Source organism: Vanessa cardui, chromosome 25, assembly GCF_905220365.1.
Source record: "Vanessa cardui chromosome 25, ilVanCard2.1, whole genome shotgun sequence".
Classification (NCBI taxonomy): domain Eukaryota; kingdom Metazoa; phylum Arthropoda; class Insecta; order Lepidoptera; family Nymphalidae; genus Vanessa; species Vanessa cardui.
Window position 1 is genome coordinate 9305968 of NC_061147.1, and position 20276 is coordinate 9326243.

The following is a 20276-nucleotide window of genomic DNA, read 5'->3' on the forward strand; positions in this document are numbered from 1 at the left end:
TGTTACTATGTTTTATTGCTTAACTGAATTGTAAATTTAATCGCTGTTGGACCAAGGCATTCCCACTCTTTGAATACAAGGAAACGAAATTAGGTTAATTAAACTAATTGGAAATTAATTACTCATCGTGGTCTGTAAAGAGTTGATGGTGGGCTTTTCAAGTCTAAGTAGGTATTAACCACTTATTAATCATTCTACCGTTAAATTGTGATAAAAGAAACAGTTCACACTGAACATAGCTTCTATGAATGGCGGCGCGGACATTGAGGATAATGACCATATCTTATAATACGTTATAAAGCTGAGTTATTAACAAATCGGATGATATATGTAAATTTATAGTTTATCTTTTTTCCTACCTCCTTTGGAATACGCTTTAGGATTTTTTTATGGTATATGTTGGCGGACGAGCATATGGGCCACCTGATGGTTAGTGGTCACTATCACCCATACACAATGACTCTGTAAGAAATATTAACAATTTCTTGCATCGTCAATGTGCCACCAACCTTGGGAACCAAGATGGTATATCCCTTGTGCCTGTGGTTACACTGGCTCACTCACCCTTCAAACCGTAACACAAGAATTCTGAGTACTGTTATTTGGCGGTAGAATAACTAATGAGTGGGTGGTACCTACCCAGACGGGCTTGCACAAAGCCCTACCACCAAGTAAAATTTTCACTTACTGCTAACATGAAAGTAAATAATAGCTGTATTGTTTTCATATTCTATAGGCAAGTTATCCTTGTTAGGTATTTCACAACATTTGTGACTCATTATTGTGATGACATCAACGCTAGACCCAAACGTGTGTGCGTAAGACGGGAATCCATGTACAGGTCGGAACTAGTTGGTTCATAAATTAACATGGTAACTTTAGCAACATTTCTTATCAGAAACCGAAACTATATATATTACATGCTAGCTATACATATTACAGACTTCGTTAGAGGTGGAATTTAACAAAAAAGTTATTGTTGTTACAAACACAATAACAGCCTGTAAATTTCCCACTGCTAGGTAGAGGCCTCCGCTCTCTTTGAGGAGTTTTGGAACATGTTTCACCTCGTTGGTCCAATTGCGGTTTGTAGCCTAATTTGCTACATTTAATAATAGTGAAAGTCCCGTCAAAATCGGTCCATCCGTTCCAGATATTAGCCGGAACAAAAAGACAGCTAGGCAGACCAAAAATGAAAAAAAAAAATGTTATGTTGATATATGTTTCATATACATACATAATCATTTAGTAAAATGCAATTGTTATAACTTTACAAACAGACACTACAATATTATATATGTACAGACGACATACGACAAATACATTAATCTGACAACTTTGTTGATTTTAATTGAAATGGCCTTCAATTATGATTATTACATTGTTATTTTACTTTTCTCTTATGAGGTAACTAACTCCTACACACGGACTGTAGCCGCTAGTTGTGATTCTTAATCGGTGGTGGTTAAGTATAAACCCCTCCGGTTTATACTTAACCACGCACCACTTAATTCATGGGTTTAGTATTTATAAGTCATCTCGTGCTGGGCTGTGACAACGTGTCTAAAGCTAAAAGTAAGAAAAGCATTATTGATGAAGCTTTATAAAATTCTCCTCAAATGTAATCTATGGAAATTTTATAGGCTGTGATTTTTACAGTCGTCGCGGTTTATTTAGAAAAAAAATGAAAGATTTTTAATGTAATATATTTTACAGTAATCTATACTAATATTATAAATGTGAAACTGTCTATCTGTCGCTCTTTCACGGTCAAACAAATGAACCGAATTTGATGAAATTTGTTATGAAGCAAACTTGAACTCTAAGGAAGGATATAGCCTATGTCCTATGGCACATAGGCTACTTTACTTTTACCTAACTCATGACACCGTTTTCCTAAATCGCAAGCGAAGCCGCGGGCGAGCGCTTACAATAAATATAAAAAACTTCGATACAAAATTATCAATTTAAAATTTTCGTTGTTTTTTAGATTTTAGTTACCGTTATTTTTTTAAATATTTAAATAACCGTTTTATAAAAGCGAAAAACAAAACAAAAATATTCAAATCAGTTAGGCCGGTTTTGAGTTTTAGCAAGGCTAATAACCTAAAGTAATATACATACATACATATGTAGAACGACACCTCCATCGAACTGTATTTAATTTAAATAAACAAAAATTTTAACAAAAAGAAAAACCGACTTTAAACAAAACACTATTTACAAACAAATAAATATGCACTAATAAGTAATAAAAGTAATTGCGTATTCAACATATTTTTTAGAGTCCTCCTCAGTAAAATGAAATGAAAAATGTTAGACTACTTAATAGTCGATTTATGAATATATAACGTTATAGTTATTGGTATATTTGAAGCCGATTTCTATTTGTCGCGCAAATGCATAATACAAATGTAAGACTTATGTGGTTTTAATATAAGATACCTTTATCAGAACTAAGTAAAATTAAAATGGGACCACAGGGGAAGCTTTCAAACAAAAAAAATACAGACGAATTGCTAACCTCCTTCTTTTTGAAGTCGGTTGAAAAATGTTATACCTACTTTGAGAAGACCAATATAAAAAATAAAAGAACTTTGGATAGCGATAGCTTTGGTTCGTTACTTGTTAATCTAAAGATGCCTATCTCCCCTGTTTAGCGCATTTAGAGAACTTAGTATATTTTTGATTTTATAATACAACTAGCTTTTGCCCGCGACTTCGTTCGCGTGGACTTCAGGCTCGTCCCGTCTAGTGTAGTAATCGCTTAAAATCGCTTTGTAAATAAGCCATTATTTCTCGTACAAAGTAAAGGATAAAAAATGGTTATTGTGGGTTATTCCTAAGAGATAAACATATACCATCACGCACTTTTTTGTAGACCTTTTTAAGTTGTACAATACTGTAGTACATTGTTTTGATCTATCTTGTAGGATTCAGTCAGCGTTTGCAATGTAAGCGCAAAAATGTGTTTTTTTACGACCTCACATTAGGAACCTCAAAAATTGTAGCCTATATGTTATTCTGATGTATAAGCTATATTGTGGTAAAGTTTCATTCAAATCCATTCAGTAGTTTTTACGTGAAAGAGTAACAAACATCCATACATACAAACTTTCGCCTTTATAATAGTAGTAGGATAATCGAGTCTAAGGGACCCAGTAAAGGGAGATCATACTTTAGTTTGAGCGGGTGTCGCTGTGATTGTGATAATAGTAGCAAATAATTCTTAAAAGTTCCATATCTAAGGCTTTTATATTATGATTATTATTTATTGTAAACTAGCGACCCGCACGAGTGAACTGCTGATACTAAATGGTTTAAATATAACTACAGAATATTTATTTACGACATCACATTATAAACTTCTAAAATTATCACTGTTTCTTTACTATATTGTCTATGTATTACACACAAAAACCTTCCTCTCGAATCACTACATCTATTAAAAAGAACCGCATTAAAATCCGTTGCGTAATTTTAAAGATATAAGCATACATAGGGACAGACAGCGGTAAGCGACTTTGCTTTATATTATGTAATGATGATGTGTATAAAAAAAGGAAGCCATAAACAACAACAACAGCCTGTAAATTCCCACTGCTGGGCTAAAGGCTTCCTCTCCCTTTGAAGAGAAGGTTTGGAACATATTCCACCACGCTGTTCCAATGCGGGTTAGTGGAATACACATGTGGCAGAATTTCTATGAAATTTGTCACATGCAGGTTTCCTCACGATGTTTTCCTTCACCGCTGAGCACGAGATGAATTATAAAGACAAATTAAGCACATGAATCAGCGGTGCTTGCCTGGGTTTGTACCCGCAATCATCGGTTAAGACGCACGTGTTCTAACCAATGGGCCATCTCAGCTCACGAAGCCATAAAATCCCTATATATTTGAATAGTCTTCAAATATCAGTGTTGATGTAATGTTAATAGTAATATATATACTCAGATAGCACATGGGCGTGCATGGCGGGCGGAGCGTGGCGGCGCGGCGCGGCTCGCGTGCGGACTCTGCGTGTTCTCTTACGGGACACTGCGCGTGCGCTGCAGGACGTGCAAGATATATTGGCTTATGGTACGATAGCAGATATGTAGATATACTATATAGTTGTAATCTGAACCTTAATGATACCTCAATTGACCAAGGGTGAACGGAGTTAATTCGTTTTTAGTTTTTTTTTTATGCTATTTCTTGGCGGAAGGCCACGGGCCACCTGATGGTATGTGGTCACCACCGCCCATAGACAATGGCGCTGTTAGAAATATTAACTATTCCTTTCGTCGCTGATTCGCCACCAACCTTGTGATCTAAGATGTTACGTCCCTTATATCCGTAGTTACACTGGCTCACTAACCTTTTGTTTGGTGGTAGAATATCTGATGAGTGGCTGGTACCTACCCAAACGTGCTTGCACAATGCCCTACCACCAAGCAATTAGTTTGAGACTTTAGTTTCAAGGCGTTATCTGCTCAATAATATTTTTATTTATATAATTAAATTATAACCAAATCATATATACATACTTCGCAAATGAGAATTGAGACTTCATTCATTTTAAGCATTCACTTATAGATGAAAATTTAATGGAAATTTAAATTTATATTCTTCTAGATCCCGAAATACCCAACATCGTCCAGACCCTCACGAATCAGGCTTCCCGTCCCACAGCCTTGGTGATCCTGGGATGTTCTCCATCAGCTAAAGCAAGATTACTGAATTGCATATTAGGAAGACGACTCTTGCCCGAATCATTACCCAGGGGCTGCAGATGGGTTTGTACCATTTTATAAAGATATGACATTAACCCTTTTGTTTCTTTTTTATGTTTAAAGTTACTATGGAAAGCTAGTTTCTTGTACTGAAATTTATTATGTAATCTTTAGTCTGAGGAAATCATCTTCACAAGTGTATTTAACAGGAAAAAGATCGTTATAAGTTTTTCAGGTTGCCAATTTCGCATTTAAACTTTAACATAACTTTAAAACATTATGAATATTTCATTATTTTTTGCGTAACAGACATAAAAACGGTGAAATTAACGAAATTCTTAATTAGCTTCCCAAAAATTATGACGAACAATTTAGAAAAAGATTCTGTATTTTTTAACCAAAACTCCGTTACTGTATATATCACAAAGATCATGAAACCTTGGATCTTAAAGACTGACATTATCCCATAAAATTAAATAAATCATAAACAATGGAAGAGACCAAATCAAAATATACTTTATTCAGGCAGACTCTTTGGAGAACTTTGGTTCATTTCAGAGGATTTAACCAAAACAAACCGAAAACCGCAGTAGAGATTCTTTTCCAATAGATTATTGGTCCATCTAGTACCATCTTGGTAGGGCTTTGTGCAAGCCCCACCCATCATAACACCCACTCATCAGTTATTCTACCGCTAAACAACAGTACGCAGTATTGTTGTGTTCCGTTACAAGGTAAATAGCATCTTAGTTCCCAAGGTTGGTGGCACATTGACGATGCAAGGAATAGTTAATATTTCTTCCAGCGTCATTGTCTATGGGTGATGGTGACCACTTTCCATCAGGTGGCCCACATGCTCGTCCCTAAAACTATTCCGTAAAAAAAAACATTTATTCTATTTAGTCCTTCTGCTCCAGATTCGTATCCAGTATGGCGCGTCAACTCAAGTGCATTTAACGGTGGGCAACTCGGAATTCGAACTGGTCGACGAGCTGGAGTGCAATCGGACTCATTGGGACACTTTGCCATTACAGGTACTCATAATTTTGCGAACTAAATTAATGCTTGTTTAATATAATTGCCTGTTTCATAATAGGTCCTAGTGTTTATCGTAATACACCCTACCTACTAGTTCTATTGCAATATATTCTAACGCCAAGTAGTAATACGTCATCGACGTCGATGTCTGTGTATAGAAGACGTTATACCCTAAATATATAAGGTAATATAAAAGAAATACCACTCACTGATGCAACAATAACAGCCTGACTTTCCCTCTGCTGGTTTTAAGGCCTCCTCTCCCTTTGAGGAGAAGGTTTGGAACATATTCCACTACGCTGTTCCAATGCGGGTTGGTTAGGTTAGAATGTACATGTGGCAGAATTTCTATGAAATGAGACACATGGAGGTTTCCTGTTTTGATGTTTTCCTTTAGGCACATGCAGGTTTCTTTACAATGTTTTCCTTACTGCCGAGTACGAGATGAATTATAAACACAAATTAAGCACAGAATAATCAGTGGTGCTCGCCTGGGTTTGAACCCCATCCGTTATGAGCTAATTCTACGAAACTTCACCCCTAACGTAGTAAATTGCGGGTACAGCTAGTATGTAACACATTTATGAAATTTGAATATTAATTTTACAGGATCTCCTTCGACAGGATAGCGATTTAGGTACAACTCTAGAAGTGGAACTGAACAACTCCTTCCTCAAAGATGGTCTAAAGATAATCGTTCCTCCAGACATAGGGGAGAATCCTGGACCAGCTAGCTATTTAACCTTGAAACAGCTACATTCAGAGTTTTATAACAAAAGGGGTTCAATTCTGAAGTCATACACCCCAGTCTACCTGTTTGCCTTGGATAATTTCGGAAGGAATGTCTTCAGTGAGAATATTATGCCCAAAATGAGAGTCTCTAGAAGCGAGGAGGATTTCTGGTCGACCTTTAACCTTTATTATATGACGAAGGTCAATAATAATGATACCGATGTCAAGATAGAGGAGGAGACTGATGAAGTTTGGAAGGAAGGGGACGAATCAGCTGTTTTTAGTTCAGAGGTGACGTATATAATATATTTCGTTATAGGAAAGTATTTTTAAAAAAAGCCTTTTTCTTAAATTGGACAAAATTGTCAAAAATTCATCAAAAAGTTTAATTAGGATTTTTTTATCGTACATGCTGGTGACGTCATTTTGACGTAGAACACATGACAGCAAAAAAGTTATATTTAAGGAAATATCCAAAGAATTTGATTACGAACGTGAACGATTAGACTTATATTTTAAATATCATCATATCTGATAACGATTATATACCTAACCCCTCGTTATATAAAGAGCCTTATGTACCAAATTAGAAGCTATATTAATAAATAAATATGAGACAACATCACATACATTACTCTAATCCCAATGTAAGTAGCTATAGAACTTGTTCTGGAAAATCAGTAGTAACGACGGTACCACAACACCCAGACCCAAGACAATGGAAAACAAATGATAATCTACATCGACTCGGCCGGGAATCGAACCCAGGACCTCGGAGGGGCGTACCCATGAAAACCGGTGTACACACCACTCGACCACGGAGGTCGTCATTTATGAAAGTTACATTTGAACGAACCATTGTGTGAAAGGGATGGCAATAACGAGGACTTAAGACTTTTGTTTCTGTGAGACGTCAATATAAAATAGCAATACTTAACCAGACAGGCAAACGAGAGTTAGTGGTTACCACAGTACATAGAAATTGATCAAAGTCAAAATCAAAATAAACTTTATTCAAGTGGGCTTTTACAAGCACTTTTGAATCGTCATTTAACAATTAAGTGAAGCTACCACCGGTTCGGAAAGTAGATTCTACCGAGAAGAACCGCCAAGAAACTCAATAGTTACTCTTTTTCAACATTTAAAAAAAATACAGTCATGTTAGTTAATACAACTATTTATATTAATATATCCTGCCTAGAAGTCAACAGGTATTAATTCCACGCCTTTTTATCATCTACAAAATCTTGTATTGAATAATACGCCTTTTTTACCAATGTATTTTTTTAAAGGATAGTTAAGGAATACTTCACCATTCCTTTCCCGTTGATTCCATGAACTAGTTATGGTGATCCTCTAGTCATCAAATGGTCTATTAGCCTGTCTGATAGTTTTATATTATCTTCCAGAACTGCTTAGATCTTCACCAGATGAAGGAAATTGATGTCAACGCTCAGGTATTGTTCATTCTCTTCTCGAACAGTGAAGCAGAAGAGAAGAGAAGAAACCATCTCAGTGATGCGACGGAGTCCACGGAGCTCTGTAACACAGAGGAGTTGCCCGAGTCAGATCAGGGTTTGGTGAAGAATAAGGTTTCGAGGTAACTACTTCTGGATTAATTCTATTTTAGTACCACTTGAATACGGTCTGAATGTGTCTAAAACTTCAATAATTTACCATATGCATTTATTAATTTATGAAATTACCGTAACATTTTACTTGGTGCAAGGGCTTTGTGCTAGCCCGTCATTTTTAACATAACATAAAAATTTTTATGTTATAAGTTGGCGGACGAACATATGAGCCACGTGATGGTAAGTGGTCACCATCACCCATAGACAATGAAGCTGTAAGAAATATTAACTATTCCTTACAACGTCAATGTGCCACCAACCTTGGGATCTAAGATGTTATGTCCCTTGTGCCTGTAGTTACACTGGCTCACTCACCCTACAAACCGGAACACAACAATACTGCGTACTGTTATTTTACGGTAGAATAACTGATGATTGTCATTACTTTTATTTTATTTTAAAATAAACAACTGTCCTAGGGAACAAAGGTGTTATGTTCCTAATCTCTCTAGTTACATTGGCTAAATCACAATCTACTAATAAATGATTCTTTTTGTATTTAGTACGAGACAAATAGAGCAGTCTGAAGAAAACAAGACGTCGAATAGAAGATTACAAGAAGAACAGACGGCTTTTATGAATGAACTGCTGGACCAATGGGAGCTTATATGTGAGAACTTATTTTTCTTCTTCTTAAATAGGCTATTTGACAGGTTTTTAAAATCCATTTTATATTATTAAGTAGAGGTTAAGGAACCCTTTCAAAGTTGTTTTTTTATTTCTAGTACATATTTGCCGAAAAATATCATATTAAAAATTCCATATTTAAATAGCGCGTGAAAACGCTACTTGGACAATATGGCGCTGTCGCTGGGGTCGGTGACGTCACTTTGCTGTATTTTAATCTGTGGTACATATAGTAGAAAAGCGAGTTTTACAAGAAAGTGACTTCATCATAAGCCCGGCCAATCAGGAGCGTTTTGTGTCACGTGACAAACGTTTGAAAAAATGCATTTTTATTTATCGATTTTTATATAAATTAAGTATTATTTTTAAGTTTCGTTAGTAAATAGCCATTTTTAAACTCATAATATACACTGATTACAATAATTCACAAATTATTTTTCGCATAGCCTATTCTACGGATGTTAGATTCATGATCAAATTGCGAGTTTCTTGCCGTTTCTTCTCGCTAAAGGCTGCTTGCCGAAACGGTGTCAGTATCTAAGCGTCGACGATTCAATAACGCTTCGCTATGAAGTTTTATTGAATAAAATTGATTTGATTGAAATTGCTTTGAGTCAGAGTTACCATGTTATGAGTACTGTTATTCGCGGCAGGATCTAGATTTCGAAGCACTGATCGTATATACATATACAACAACACAACAACAACAGCCTGTAAATTCCCACTGCTGGGCTAAAGGCCTCCTCTCCCTTTGAGGAGAAGGTTTGGAACATATTCTACCACGCTGTTCCAATGCGGGTTGGTGGAATACACATGTGGCAGAATTTCTATGAAATTTGTCACATGCAGGTTTCCTCACGATGTTTTCCTTTACCGCTGAGCATGAGATGAATTATAAAGACAAATTAAGCTCATGAAACAGCGGTGCTTGCCTGGGTTTGAACCCACAATCATCGGTTAAGATGCACGCGTTCTAACCTGGGTCATCTCGACTCTCACAACATATACATATATGTATATGTACATATACATGTATATATACATATGTATGTAATATATCCTGCCTGGGAGTCAACAGGTATTTACAGGTAACTTCACGAGTTTTTAACATCTACAAAATCTTGTATCGAATATAATGCCATTTTTACCAATGTATTTTTTATTGACAAACGATTTGAATTTACGGAACGGCAAAGTTAAAAATGTCTGCGGATTTCTTTAAATTGTAACGCATGATGTGTTTACAGCTAATCCCCCTCCAAAACACCACGTGAAAAGCCAATGGTCGATAATAGATGACCTTGAAATATTAAAGAACACGGAGAGACAAGAAAACGAGCACGGAAAGAAGAAGAAAGAAGTCGACATCGACAGAACTATCAAGAGCAGAAGTTCGTTACTGAATACGGTGATTAAGTTCGCGACTGAATGCTCGCAGAGTTACTTGTTGGATCAGTGCACTAAGTTGAGCGAGGTGAGAAAAATATCCTTACGACTATTGATATTCCTCACTTTATGGTCAGGGGACCAATCTCATGGGATACTAGTCATGTGTGGGACAAATTTAAAATTTAATCAATACCAAAATCAGTAGCGTCTGAGCTGAGAACTATTGGACAGCAATCGTGTTTTTTTTATAATGTATGTAGGGGGATAGACTACTGGACTACTGGACCTCCTGATTATATGTTACCACCACATCATCATCACCAGGATATAATATATCAAGAAACTTCAATGGTTTTTGGAGCGCCATTGTCTAAATCGGAAGCGTAGTCTTGATGAAAATTTGCGTAAATAAATTCAGCTCAATATATCTTATACTTATTATAAAGCTTGGACATCTTATGATTAATATAGAAGTATGTTATCCCTCATGGATGGCTAAATTCCTTTCCCAGTTTTTTTTTGATGTTATAGGTTGGCGGACGAGCATATGGGCCACCTGATGGTAAGTGGTCACCATCACCCATAGACAATGACGCTGTAAAATATTAACTATTCCTTACATCGTCAATGTGCCACCAACCTTGGGAACTAAGATTTTATGTCCCTTGTGCCTGTAGTTACACTGGCTCACTCACCCGAAAACAAGAATACTGAGTACTGTTATTTGGCGGAAGAATAACTGATGAGTGGGTGGTACCTACCCAGACGGGCTAGCACAAAGCCCTAACACCAAGTTCTAAACTTTAATGCAATTCTTCTAGATACACGTGAAACTACTGCAGCAGTTCATGCTGGCTTCGTTCGATATGGCGCGAGAGCTGCAGATAGTACCGAAGAAGATTCAGTACGTGGCGCGCCAGGAACAACAGCTGTACGAGGTTTGTGGGGGGAAGGGGAGGGGGTTGGAAATGTTCCATGGACACATATGTGCTAATGCCAATAGTTTATTTCTAGTTTTTAATTGGAATCTTGACTGAACTTTATGCTTCATGCAATAAAGCATAAAGTTCCACAAATGCCATCTTACTCTCGAGACCTTATATGTATTGGAATGAACCAAACGTTAGCGTGATTCAGACATTCGCCACTTCATACAAATTTCAGTAAAATCATTTCATATATTTTTTTCGCTTTCACGATTCTTTTGCTTTGCTACAATGTGGAAACACATCATGCATTTCATATATTGTTATGCCAAATGTCTTTACGATACTGTTCTCATCTTTTGCCACACTTTGCCATCTTGTCCCTCCTCTTGTATGGTGTAATGGAATAATCATTTTTTCCACAGACTATAAGCGAAAAGTTCACCGAAGGCGATAAGAAACAGGAGTTGTTACAGATAATGCAAGAAGTACTCCAAGAAATGAAGGCCGAGATAAATAACATGGATTGGAGTGTCGATGGTAAGAGAATTAAAACAAACTTTGCGTAACCACCCGTTTTACGTATGTGTTCAATTAGATAATGTATTTGTATTGGTACATGTCAATGTGTGCGTGAAAAGTTTTGAAATGGGTATCGTTTTTATGCACTTGAGTTTGTAGTAGTTATTTCGTTGGGAAAAAAAATTATGCCCTTTGTAATTAACTATTAAAAATTTATTTGAAGATAAAATAAAAATGACTGTTTATGTGTGTGTGTTATGTGTTCAAACTTTAGTCAGGACACTTCGTCATTAAGTAATTCGATTAAACGCACTGTCAAATTCCTCTCGACTTTCCGATTTCTTATCTTAACAATTAAGAGGGTAACTTGGTATTAGGATCCCTCAAGGATCAATTCTTGGACCTTTTTCATTCCTCCTGTACACAAATGACTTGCCCTTTCGTGTAGGATACAAACATGAAACAGAATAGGCTATTTGGCAATGCGAAAAATCATCAGTATATATCATGAGTTTAAAAATGGTTATTTATTAAGGAAAGTTAAAAATAATATGACTGTTTTGCATTACAATAAAACAGGTATTATGTGTTGGAGAAAACACAGCATCTAACACTGAGTTCTAGCAGGTCAGATCATGAAACCTTCGTCCCGAGGCAAGTAAAAGGATAAGCGCTGTTCGTCTGCTTATTTCAAAAGAATTGGTAACCTTATTGATCTTTAGCCACTCCAACAGAATATTAAGGTCCCTCACAGGGGATTTAGGTGAATGTGGTTGGGAGAGGCTAATAGAGTTCGCTGCGAGTACGCTGCTAGGGTTCTGTTGTCCGTTTGTACCAGAATGTGCGCATTTTGTAACCGTGAACTCTGAGACTTGATCATTGCAAAGACGGCATACATCTCCTTCATATTGGAGTGACAGTTTCTTTGGCTTGAAACACACTTTCCTGACAGATACTGATCATTTAGACTCGCTCCTCAGCCCGCATCCGCTGCATCTGTGGTTAAGAAATGAGTTACCTTCTAGTCTCTACTGCGTCAAACCACCACCGCATGTCCTCTCGCACACTGGGAGTCGATACTCTTTTCGGGTCTTTCCCAATAAAATTTTTTAGAAAGAGTTGGAACCTCCGGTAGTGAAGCCGGCCCTGAGGATTCGCGTGGTTGGAAAAGTTTAACATTCCCAACATCCTCTGAAGCTCTCTTAACGAGCAGCTGTCACGGCACAACATGCCTCTCAGGCAGTCTTTTATACTTACAACCTTTTGAGTTGGTAAGGCAATTGTCCGATTTTGAGTATCCCAGATTAGACCTGAGTACTCCAGCTTTGTGTGGGATTGGTAATGGATTTCTTGTAATTTATTCACCATCCCAAGGACTCCAAGTTAGCCAGCGTTTCCGCAACCTGTGCCAACAGAATCTGTCCTGAAAGGCCAGTAAAAAATCGTCCAAGTACACAATGAGACGTATACCTCGACCTCGGAGGACCTCGGCCACCTAGTTTGAGACTGCTGCAAACGTACGGGGCGCTGAGTACAGGCCGAAAGGTAATGCTGTCAACTGGAGGATCTCGTCCTTGTAAATGACACGCAAAAATCTTCTGTGAGTGTCAGCGATATACAGATGAAAATACGCCTGGTGGATATCGACCTTGGCTAACCAGTCGTCCCCCTGTAGGAATACTATCACATCAACTTGAGCTATCAAATGGAAATGTCTTGTTGCTACATATGAGTTCAGAGCATTGAGGTCGAAAAGTGGGCGCAGTCCATCATCTGATTTCCTGACTAGGAACATCTTTGAATAGAAATCCGGGTCTATAGTTGAAGTTTTTTCTAGTACACCCGTGCTCTTTAATTCTTCTATCATCTAAGTCATTTATGGGGAAACTTTGGTAGCTAGACATTCCAAAAAATGACTGGAAGGGTATTTCAGAGGAGGCTTACTCCTGAAAGGTAAGCGGTGATTTGCTTGACCTTAAAATAAACTGGGTTGCCCCTAGTTCCGACCATTTCTCTATGGAAAATCTTAGGCCTCCTATCTAGACCTCCTCTGAAACCGTGCAGCGAATCAATTTTCTTTAGATTTAGGGCTTGATCCTTCTGTATTGGGTCGACGTTGACGAAAGGACCGACTCTTTTGTTGTACAGAATGTTTGAATTTACTGTCAAACTTTTTGTTTTTATATTTATTGCCTTTTTATTTTGAAATTTATGTTCTCCCCGCTTTGGATTCTTCTTCTCCTTTAAATAGGCTGGCGTATTCAACCAGATTTGAGACCCGCCGAGGGATTGTATTATAGGCTGCAAAGCCTCTACTGAATAAGAATTCAGAGCTGGGCGGGACATTCCTTAGAGTATTTCTAAGGTTGTCATTACCTATTTCTTTAAGAATGCGTTCACGCCTAACCTCTATACATTCGGAATGCTTTCCACTTATAATTTGCATAGTGGTCTCTGAATTTTTATGACATGAAGATTCAAGTCCAAAAATATCATAAATTTTATCAAATAAGTTATTTTGATTTAAGTTATAAGAATTAGTACAAGCCCAATCAACAATAGTTTGTAAACCTGTTTTTAATAATTGCCGCTGTTCCAATACTTGATTGGATATCCCAGCTAAAAGTAACTCAGTTCAAGCAAGGTAGTCCTTGCTCTGATTAAAGTGACATAACTCATGATTAACTTGAAGCCCAGTGAACCCTGGTGTTGCTAAGCAACTCTGTAAAACTTGCTTATACCTAATGCCTTTCCAAGCCTGAGAATCAAATTGTTGTAACTTATTTAATTCTAAATATCTATCTTTATCACTAGTTGAGTTATAGTGCAATAACCCTGCACATACCGCTGACGATGGAATATAGAACACAATGAAACTGCTTACACGCACATTCCATATTGTTTTCGTAAATAATTAATATTAGAATTTAAAATCAGTCTTGTAATAGCATTAGTTAGATAAGTCAAATGTAATTAATAAATAAAATATATAATTTCGTTAATTTTAAATAAGTAAATACTTTTTAAAAAGTCTTTCTTCGAACACCGTAACATAAGTGTTGGCATAATCTTTTTTCTTTCAACATCTGTATTTAGGGAACCCCAATTAAGCGACATTGATACGGGTTGGGTAGGTAATGTTAGAAATTGTTCTGAATTAGTATTAGGAAATTGTTGTAAATTGTTATTATTACTAGTACTAGAAACAGCTTTATTATAATCCTGTTGACCCGTTGAATCATAATAGATAGGGCATTGAAATAATTAGAAATGTACGCCATTTGTGACATTAAAACATCTACCCGAGAATCGGTAATAACTATTTTCGACCTGTACTTAAGTTCTGTTGTACGAGATCGTTTATTTGGTAAGGGTGATGCAGTATCATCCTCGAACTCCGAGAACGAGGATGAACTGTTCCCTGAAGATCTAGACACAGAGCTTAATGACGGTACATGTTCTCCATCCGAAGCAACAGTACCGGCACGCTCGTTTTCCTTACCGCTACTTACCGGATCCATCTTTGTAGTGAGATACACTGCTGTGTTTTCAAAATGCACTAAATCACACAATTAGTACACGTTTTCACAATCTTTTTAATACTTTGTATTTTAAGAAAAATGTTTTGATGCAATTCGAACGATTCACAAGAATGCAATGACGCTTGACAGCTACAATGGTGGGTAAGTACTTACGGCGCCCTCTGGTGCCAGAAATAGAAGGTATTTTAGATTAATTATCTATGGTAGTAAGAAAAGTGTACAAAATCATAGGAACTGTTTCTTCATTTCAGTGCTGTGGTTTTGGAGGCATATAATACTTAATTTATTTAAAAATACATAATTAAAAATGCATTTTTTTAAATGTTTGTGACGTGACACAAAACGGTGCTGATCGGCCAAACTTATGATTAAGTAATAACCTTGCTTGCCTACTATATGTACCAAAGATTAAAGTAAAGGCAAACGTCACAGACCCCATTGCAGCACCATATTGTCCAAGAAGCGTTTTCGCGCGCTATTTAAATATGGAATTTTAAATTGCAATTTATAATTTATAATAATTTATGTGCGCTCGACCTTCTGACTTCTTATCTTAACAATAGAATTCAGAAGGTTGACGTTAAAGGGAAGAGGTCTCCTAGGGTCTCAGTGGGTATGGGGTCCCCCAGGGATCAATTCTTGAACCTTTTCTGTTTTCTCACATATATAAATGACTTGCCCTTTCTTGTTGGGAACAAACATGATCCACTTTTGGATCATGCATATGGGGTTAAAATTATTGCAAATAGTCACCCCTATCACCTTCTAGCGGATGTACGTCGAATTACCAATACAGGTTATTGGTAATTCGACGTACATATATCCAGTCTTGAAGTCTAAATCTTTATCCCACCAAAAACATTAAATGTAAAAAAATGCCTAGTCTCTCGATGCATTCATTCCATCTTGACAGGTTTTGAGATCTCATAGAAGCCAAGTCCTATTCAAATTATCTATTATGTAGTCATAAATCAACATTTAGTATATTGATACAATTGTATCAATAGTTTTCTTTATATTATAATTATAGTGACTTGGCAATGAGCACAAATTAAAAGCTGCTTGCTGCCTGGAATTATGTGCAAATGTTATTGGTGAGGCCTGTGATCAGATTATTTGTTATCTGTGAATCATGATGTTCACTACCGACTATATGCTCCAATACAATAATCTCCATCATTGCACTCTTTAGGCTCATCAATAACCAAGACAGTACAATAATATCTCAAAGGTTGACTTCCTCTTTTGAGTGCCGGGAGCTCCCGTGCCAGAAGAAGTCGCTCTTCCTTAACACACTCATACTTTAATTCAAAGTTATAAGATGAAACAAGCTAGTGTGTGTGTGTGTGTGTATGGCTATATATATATATGTAATAGCTAAAGGTAGAACGCTTTCGCGTGTGTTTCTCTCTATCTGTGTGTGTGTGTGTGTGTATGGCTAATTGTATAGACATTCTATGTATGTATTCATCCAATTGAATACTTAAACAACGAACAAAGTTAACAATGCAGTCAAAATCCGTTCACAATGTTCTTGCCAATCCGCAAAAAAATAATTGTTTCCCATGGTATATTATTGGAGGCTGTCAGAAAGTAAGTGCTACAGAGGCGAGCAGAGACCGTGACGATGGGAACCTGTTCGCAGACCAGCCGAGGCACCAGGAGCGCGGGCGCGCGTCGCGCTGCGTGCTGTACGCGCGGCGCGCGCGCGACGCGGCAGAGGCGGCCGAGTGCGACGCCTGCAACCTCGACGACTACGAGATCATCGAATCGGCCGACGAGAGCCTGTGCTGCAGCGAGGCTTTTGACACCTCCACCGTCAACTCTGACTCCGTGAGTTGGAAATACTGGCTTCTCTTTCTATTGAGTAATATTTTCCACTCGTATTAGATTTCAAGTCATAGGACTACTAGGCATTGCGAATTGATGCTCGATTTAATTTTGTGAATGGAATTTTATGCATCTTTATTTTCATTCAGAGGCTTGCATTCTGATAAATTGACAACCTATTGGTATAGTACGACACAACTTAGATATAGCATCGGCAAATTCAATAAAACCGATTACTGCCGATTTACACGACCAATAGAAATAGCTCCCTATCCCGCCATTTGACACTATTCGTCACTATAGATTCCCGTGTTAGTTCGAAATGAAAAAGCAAGTGTATGTAAATCAACGTGTCACCTTGAAGAATATATTAGGTTTTTTTCTTTTTTTTTATGGTATAAGTTGGCAGACGAGCATATGGGCAACCTGATGGTAAATGGTCACCATCGCCCATAGACAATGACGCTGGAAGAAATATTAACTATTCCTTACATCGTCAATGTGCCACCAACCTTGGGAACTAAGATGTTATCCCTTGTGCCTGTAGTTACACTGGCTCACTCACCCTTCAAACCGGAACACAACAATACTGAGTACTGTTATTTGGCGGTAGAATAACTGATAAGTGGGTGGTACCTACCCAGACGGGATTGCACAAAGCCCTACCTAGGTCATATGATACTACAATTAAATACTGATAATTTGAGATAGCGTACTTAATTCGGATGTGATCGGCTCTACAAATTTTGTCGATGCTACATCTAAGTTGTGCTCTATTATACCACGAGTCTGCATTACAGTAAAAAAAAATAGCCCTTACATCTGGGAAAGAAAATGATATGTCGTTTGTGCATTTACGTTGGCTGACTCACCCTATAAACCGGAACACAGCAATACTATGGAGACAAAATTAGTGATGAAAGGGTTATATCTAATAAGCTTACACAAAGCCCTGTAGATCTATTCACTCAATTGAAAATGTAACGCCTTCGTAAGTGAACAGATCACACTTTACCGAGTATAATTTTTTTTATTATATGTGTGTAGTATTGCTGTTGGCCCTACCGGCCTTTACAGCGTCTCCGGTCTTTCGGGCGAGAACTAATGTCCCCTGCCCTGAGGTTGAGCGCGCTCGAGATTAAATCTAAAGTTCGTCCTGAGGGTGTCTCCTATGAGATCGCACTTCGGCTCAGAACGAAGTCGGTGGGGACGAGTATAACGTTCAATCGGCTGTATATATAATAACCCCCCCCCCCAGGTGTGCGACAGCGAGGCGTCGTTCCCGCCGTGCGCCGGCGTGTCGACGCGACAGGCGTCGCTCGACGTACAGCGCACGGGTGACTTTCATTGCTAATTAAGACTTTCTTAGGCCACGGTTACACGGCACGAATGTTTTTGTATGGATCATACACAAGCTTGACGTATCACTACTTGCGTACGAATATAGGAAAGCGAACCTATGTAGCCGCCGAAGAGACGGAGAGTGTACAGCTAGTTTTTTAATAGATATTCCGGTGGACTAGGGCGTGCGATAGGCGTCCTGAGAACCAGCGAATCATATGTAATTCCATTGCATTTGGGGAAATCCATAATACGTTTCTCCCAAAAAAATAAAAAAGGCATAGATGATATTACGCATTCGGTTTCCGTCCGATACTTAGTCTACGTTATATTTGTGTGTTTTGTAGTACTTTAATGACAAAACTGAAATATATTTAATACGCCACAATACCAACTACGCGCCCAAAACATCGCTTCCATTTTTATTCCAATCATTACAAATTAACTTCTATTACGAACATGAACAACTGCTTACTGCGCGGCATCCACACAAATAACTCGGTCTTGTGTAACCGTAGCCACAACTTTATATTTCATATATATAATTCTAAATATTGATTGCATGCCTAAAATATTGGAAAAAACAATCTATCGGTGCCAATTTATTGCATACAATAAATTTAAATACATTATTATTTATTCTAGTTCTCACGAAATTAAGTCGGAAGATCAGCTTGAAGCTGGTCAACTTCGTCGACTGTCTCAAGGACTCGTACTTCGGAACCCTACAACGGTACGGTATACATGAGTACTCCTATAGTCTGTTCGCGTTAAGAATGCAGTGAGTTGTCATTGTTTACCGGCTTTACTCCGCCCCCTGACCAATCAAATGTTTTTTTAACAGCAGGGTGAAGGTGTATGCATATTTGTGTTAAAATTCCAACAAATATATTTTTTTTAAAGACTAAGTATAATGAATTTAAAAAATACACATTTAAGTAAAAATCTAATCGGCTGTTTAATCAACATTTTATTGAGATATCCACGCAGGCCCGCATAGGCCCCGGGGTAACTGGTCGGGGCGATGGCCCCCTACAGTGGTGGCAACGCCGACTGCAACTACAGCCGGGTCACTGGGTGGATTGCAATCCATGGTGTTCGATCCGGGTGGGGTTCACGCCACAGGGCGATCAAGCCTTGGCAATCGGCAACCTGTGGCGGATCCCACTGTGGTATGTCCATGTGATGGCTTCTCCCGTCGCGCAGCGAGGTCGAGTTCGTCGGTGGATCCCGGCGAACGCCCGTCAGCCGGCGACGACGAAGCGGTCATGGTCGAGTGAGGTCGCGTGGTAATCCTCTTGGGTCCGGTGGTCGCCGATGGTATGGCGCAATACCCTGGAGATGCTGGGATCGCGCTCTGTCGGCCCTCGCGAACATACAAGAACTCAGGCGGCGAACGTGGTCATCTAGGCTCTCCACATGCAGATCTCTGGCTATCACTGCGTTTCTCACGTAGCGGGGCGCTCCGGTGATGGTGCGCAGCGCTAGCGACTGTTGGGCCCGCAAAGACTTGCGGCTTGTTTCGCTGGTCAGTGCGAACCACGCTGGGGCCGCGTAGGTGAGTCGCGTGCGGACGTACGCTTTATATAAGCACAGCTTCACACGGAGCGGCAGGTGAGACGCCAGAAGGGGGTGCAAGAGGGTTCTAGCCGCTCGCGTCTGCGTTACCACGTTCTTAACATGGTGACGCATTGAGAGCTTCTTGTCGATGGTCACGCCTAGATACTTTGCAGACGGAGACCACTCGACCGATTCTCCCTGGAGCGACACCATTAATCGCGGGGCTAGTGACCGCCCTATATGTAGCGCCTGGGTCTTTGCAACGTTGACCTTAAGCTTCCAACGCTCCAGCCAGGGGGGAAGTGCATCTAGTGCTCGCTGCATTTTGGTCGCCGCGTGCGAGGCATTCAACGACGTGGTTACAAATGCGGCGTCGTCAGCGTACAGTGCTAAGATGGCACCATCCGCAACTGGAATG

The 20276-nt window shown here is 38.6% G+C and overlaps 1 protein-coding gene across 1 annotated transcript in view; it reads left to right on the forward strand.

Moving 5' to 3' along the window:
- LOC124540444 (dual serine/threonine and tyrosine protein kinase-like) overlaps nt 1–20276 on the forward strand; it is a 47389-nt gene that overhangs the window by 10123 nt on the left and 16990 nt on the right. Inside the window, exons 2-13 of the mRNA XM_047118017.1 lie at nt 3957–4082; nt 4620–4780; nt 5635–5751; nt 6365–6778; nt 7897–8087; nt 8625–8731; nt 9996–10222; nt 10959–11075; nt 11489–11603; nt 16773–16960; nt 18216–18294; nt 18944–19031. Of these exons, the coding sequence (XP_046973973.1) occupies nt 3974–4082; nt 4620–4780; nt 5635–5751; nt 6365–6778; nt 7897–8087; nt 8625–8731; nt 9996–10222; nt 10959–11075; nt 11489–11603; nt 16773–16960; nt 18216–18294; nt 18944–19031 (1913 nt within the window). The 5' untranslated portion in view covers nt 3957–3973. The remainder of the gene's footprint in view (nt 1–3956; nt 4083–4619; nt 4781–5634; nt 5752–6364; nt 6779–7896; nt 8088–8624; nt 8732–9995; nt 10223–10958; nt 11076–11488; nt 11604–16772; nt 16961–18215; nt 18295–18943; nt 19032–20276) is intronic.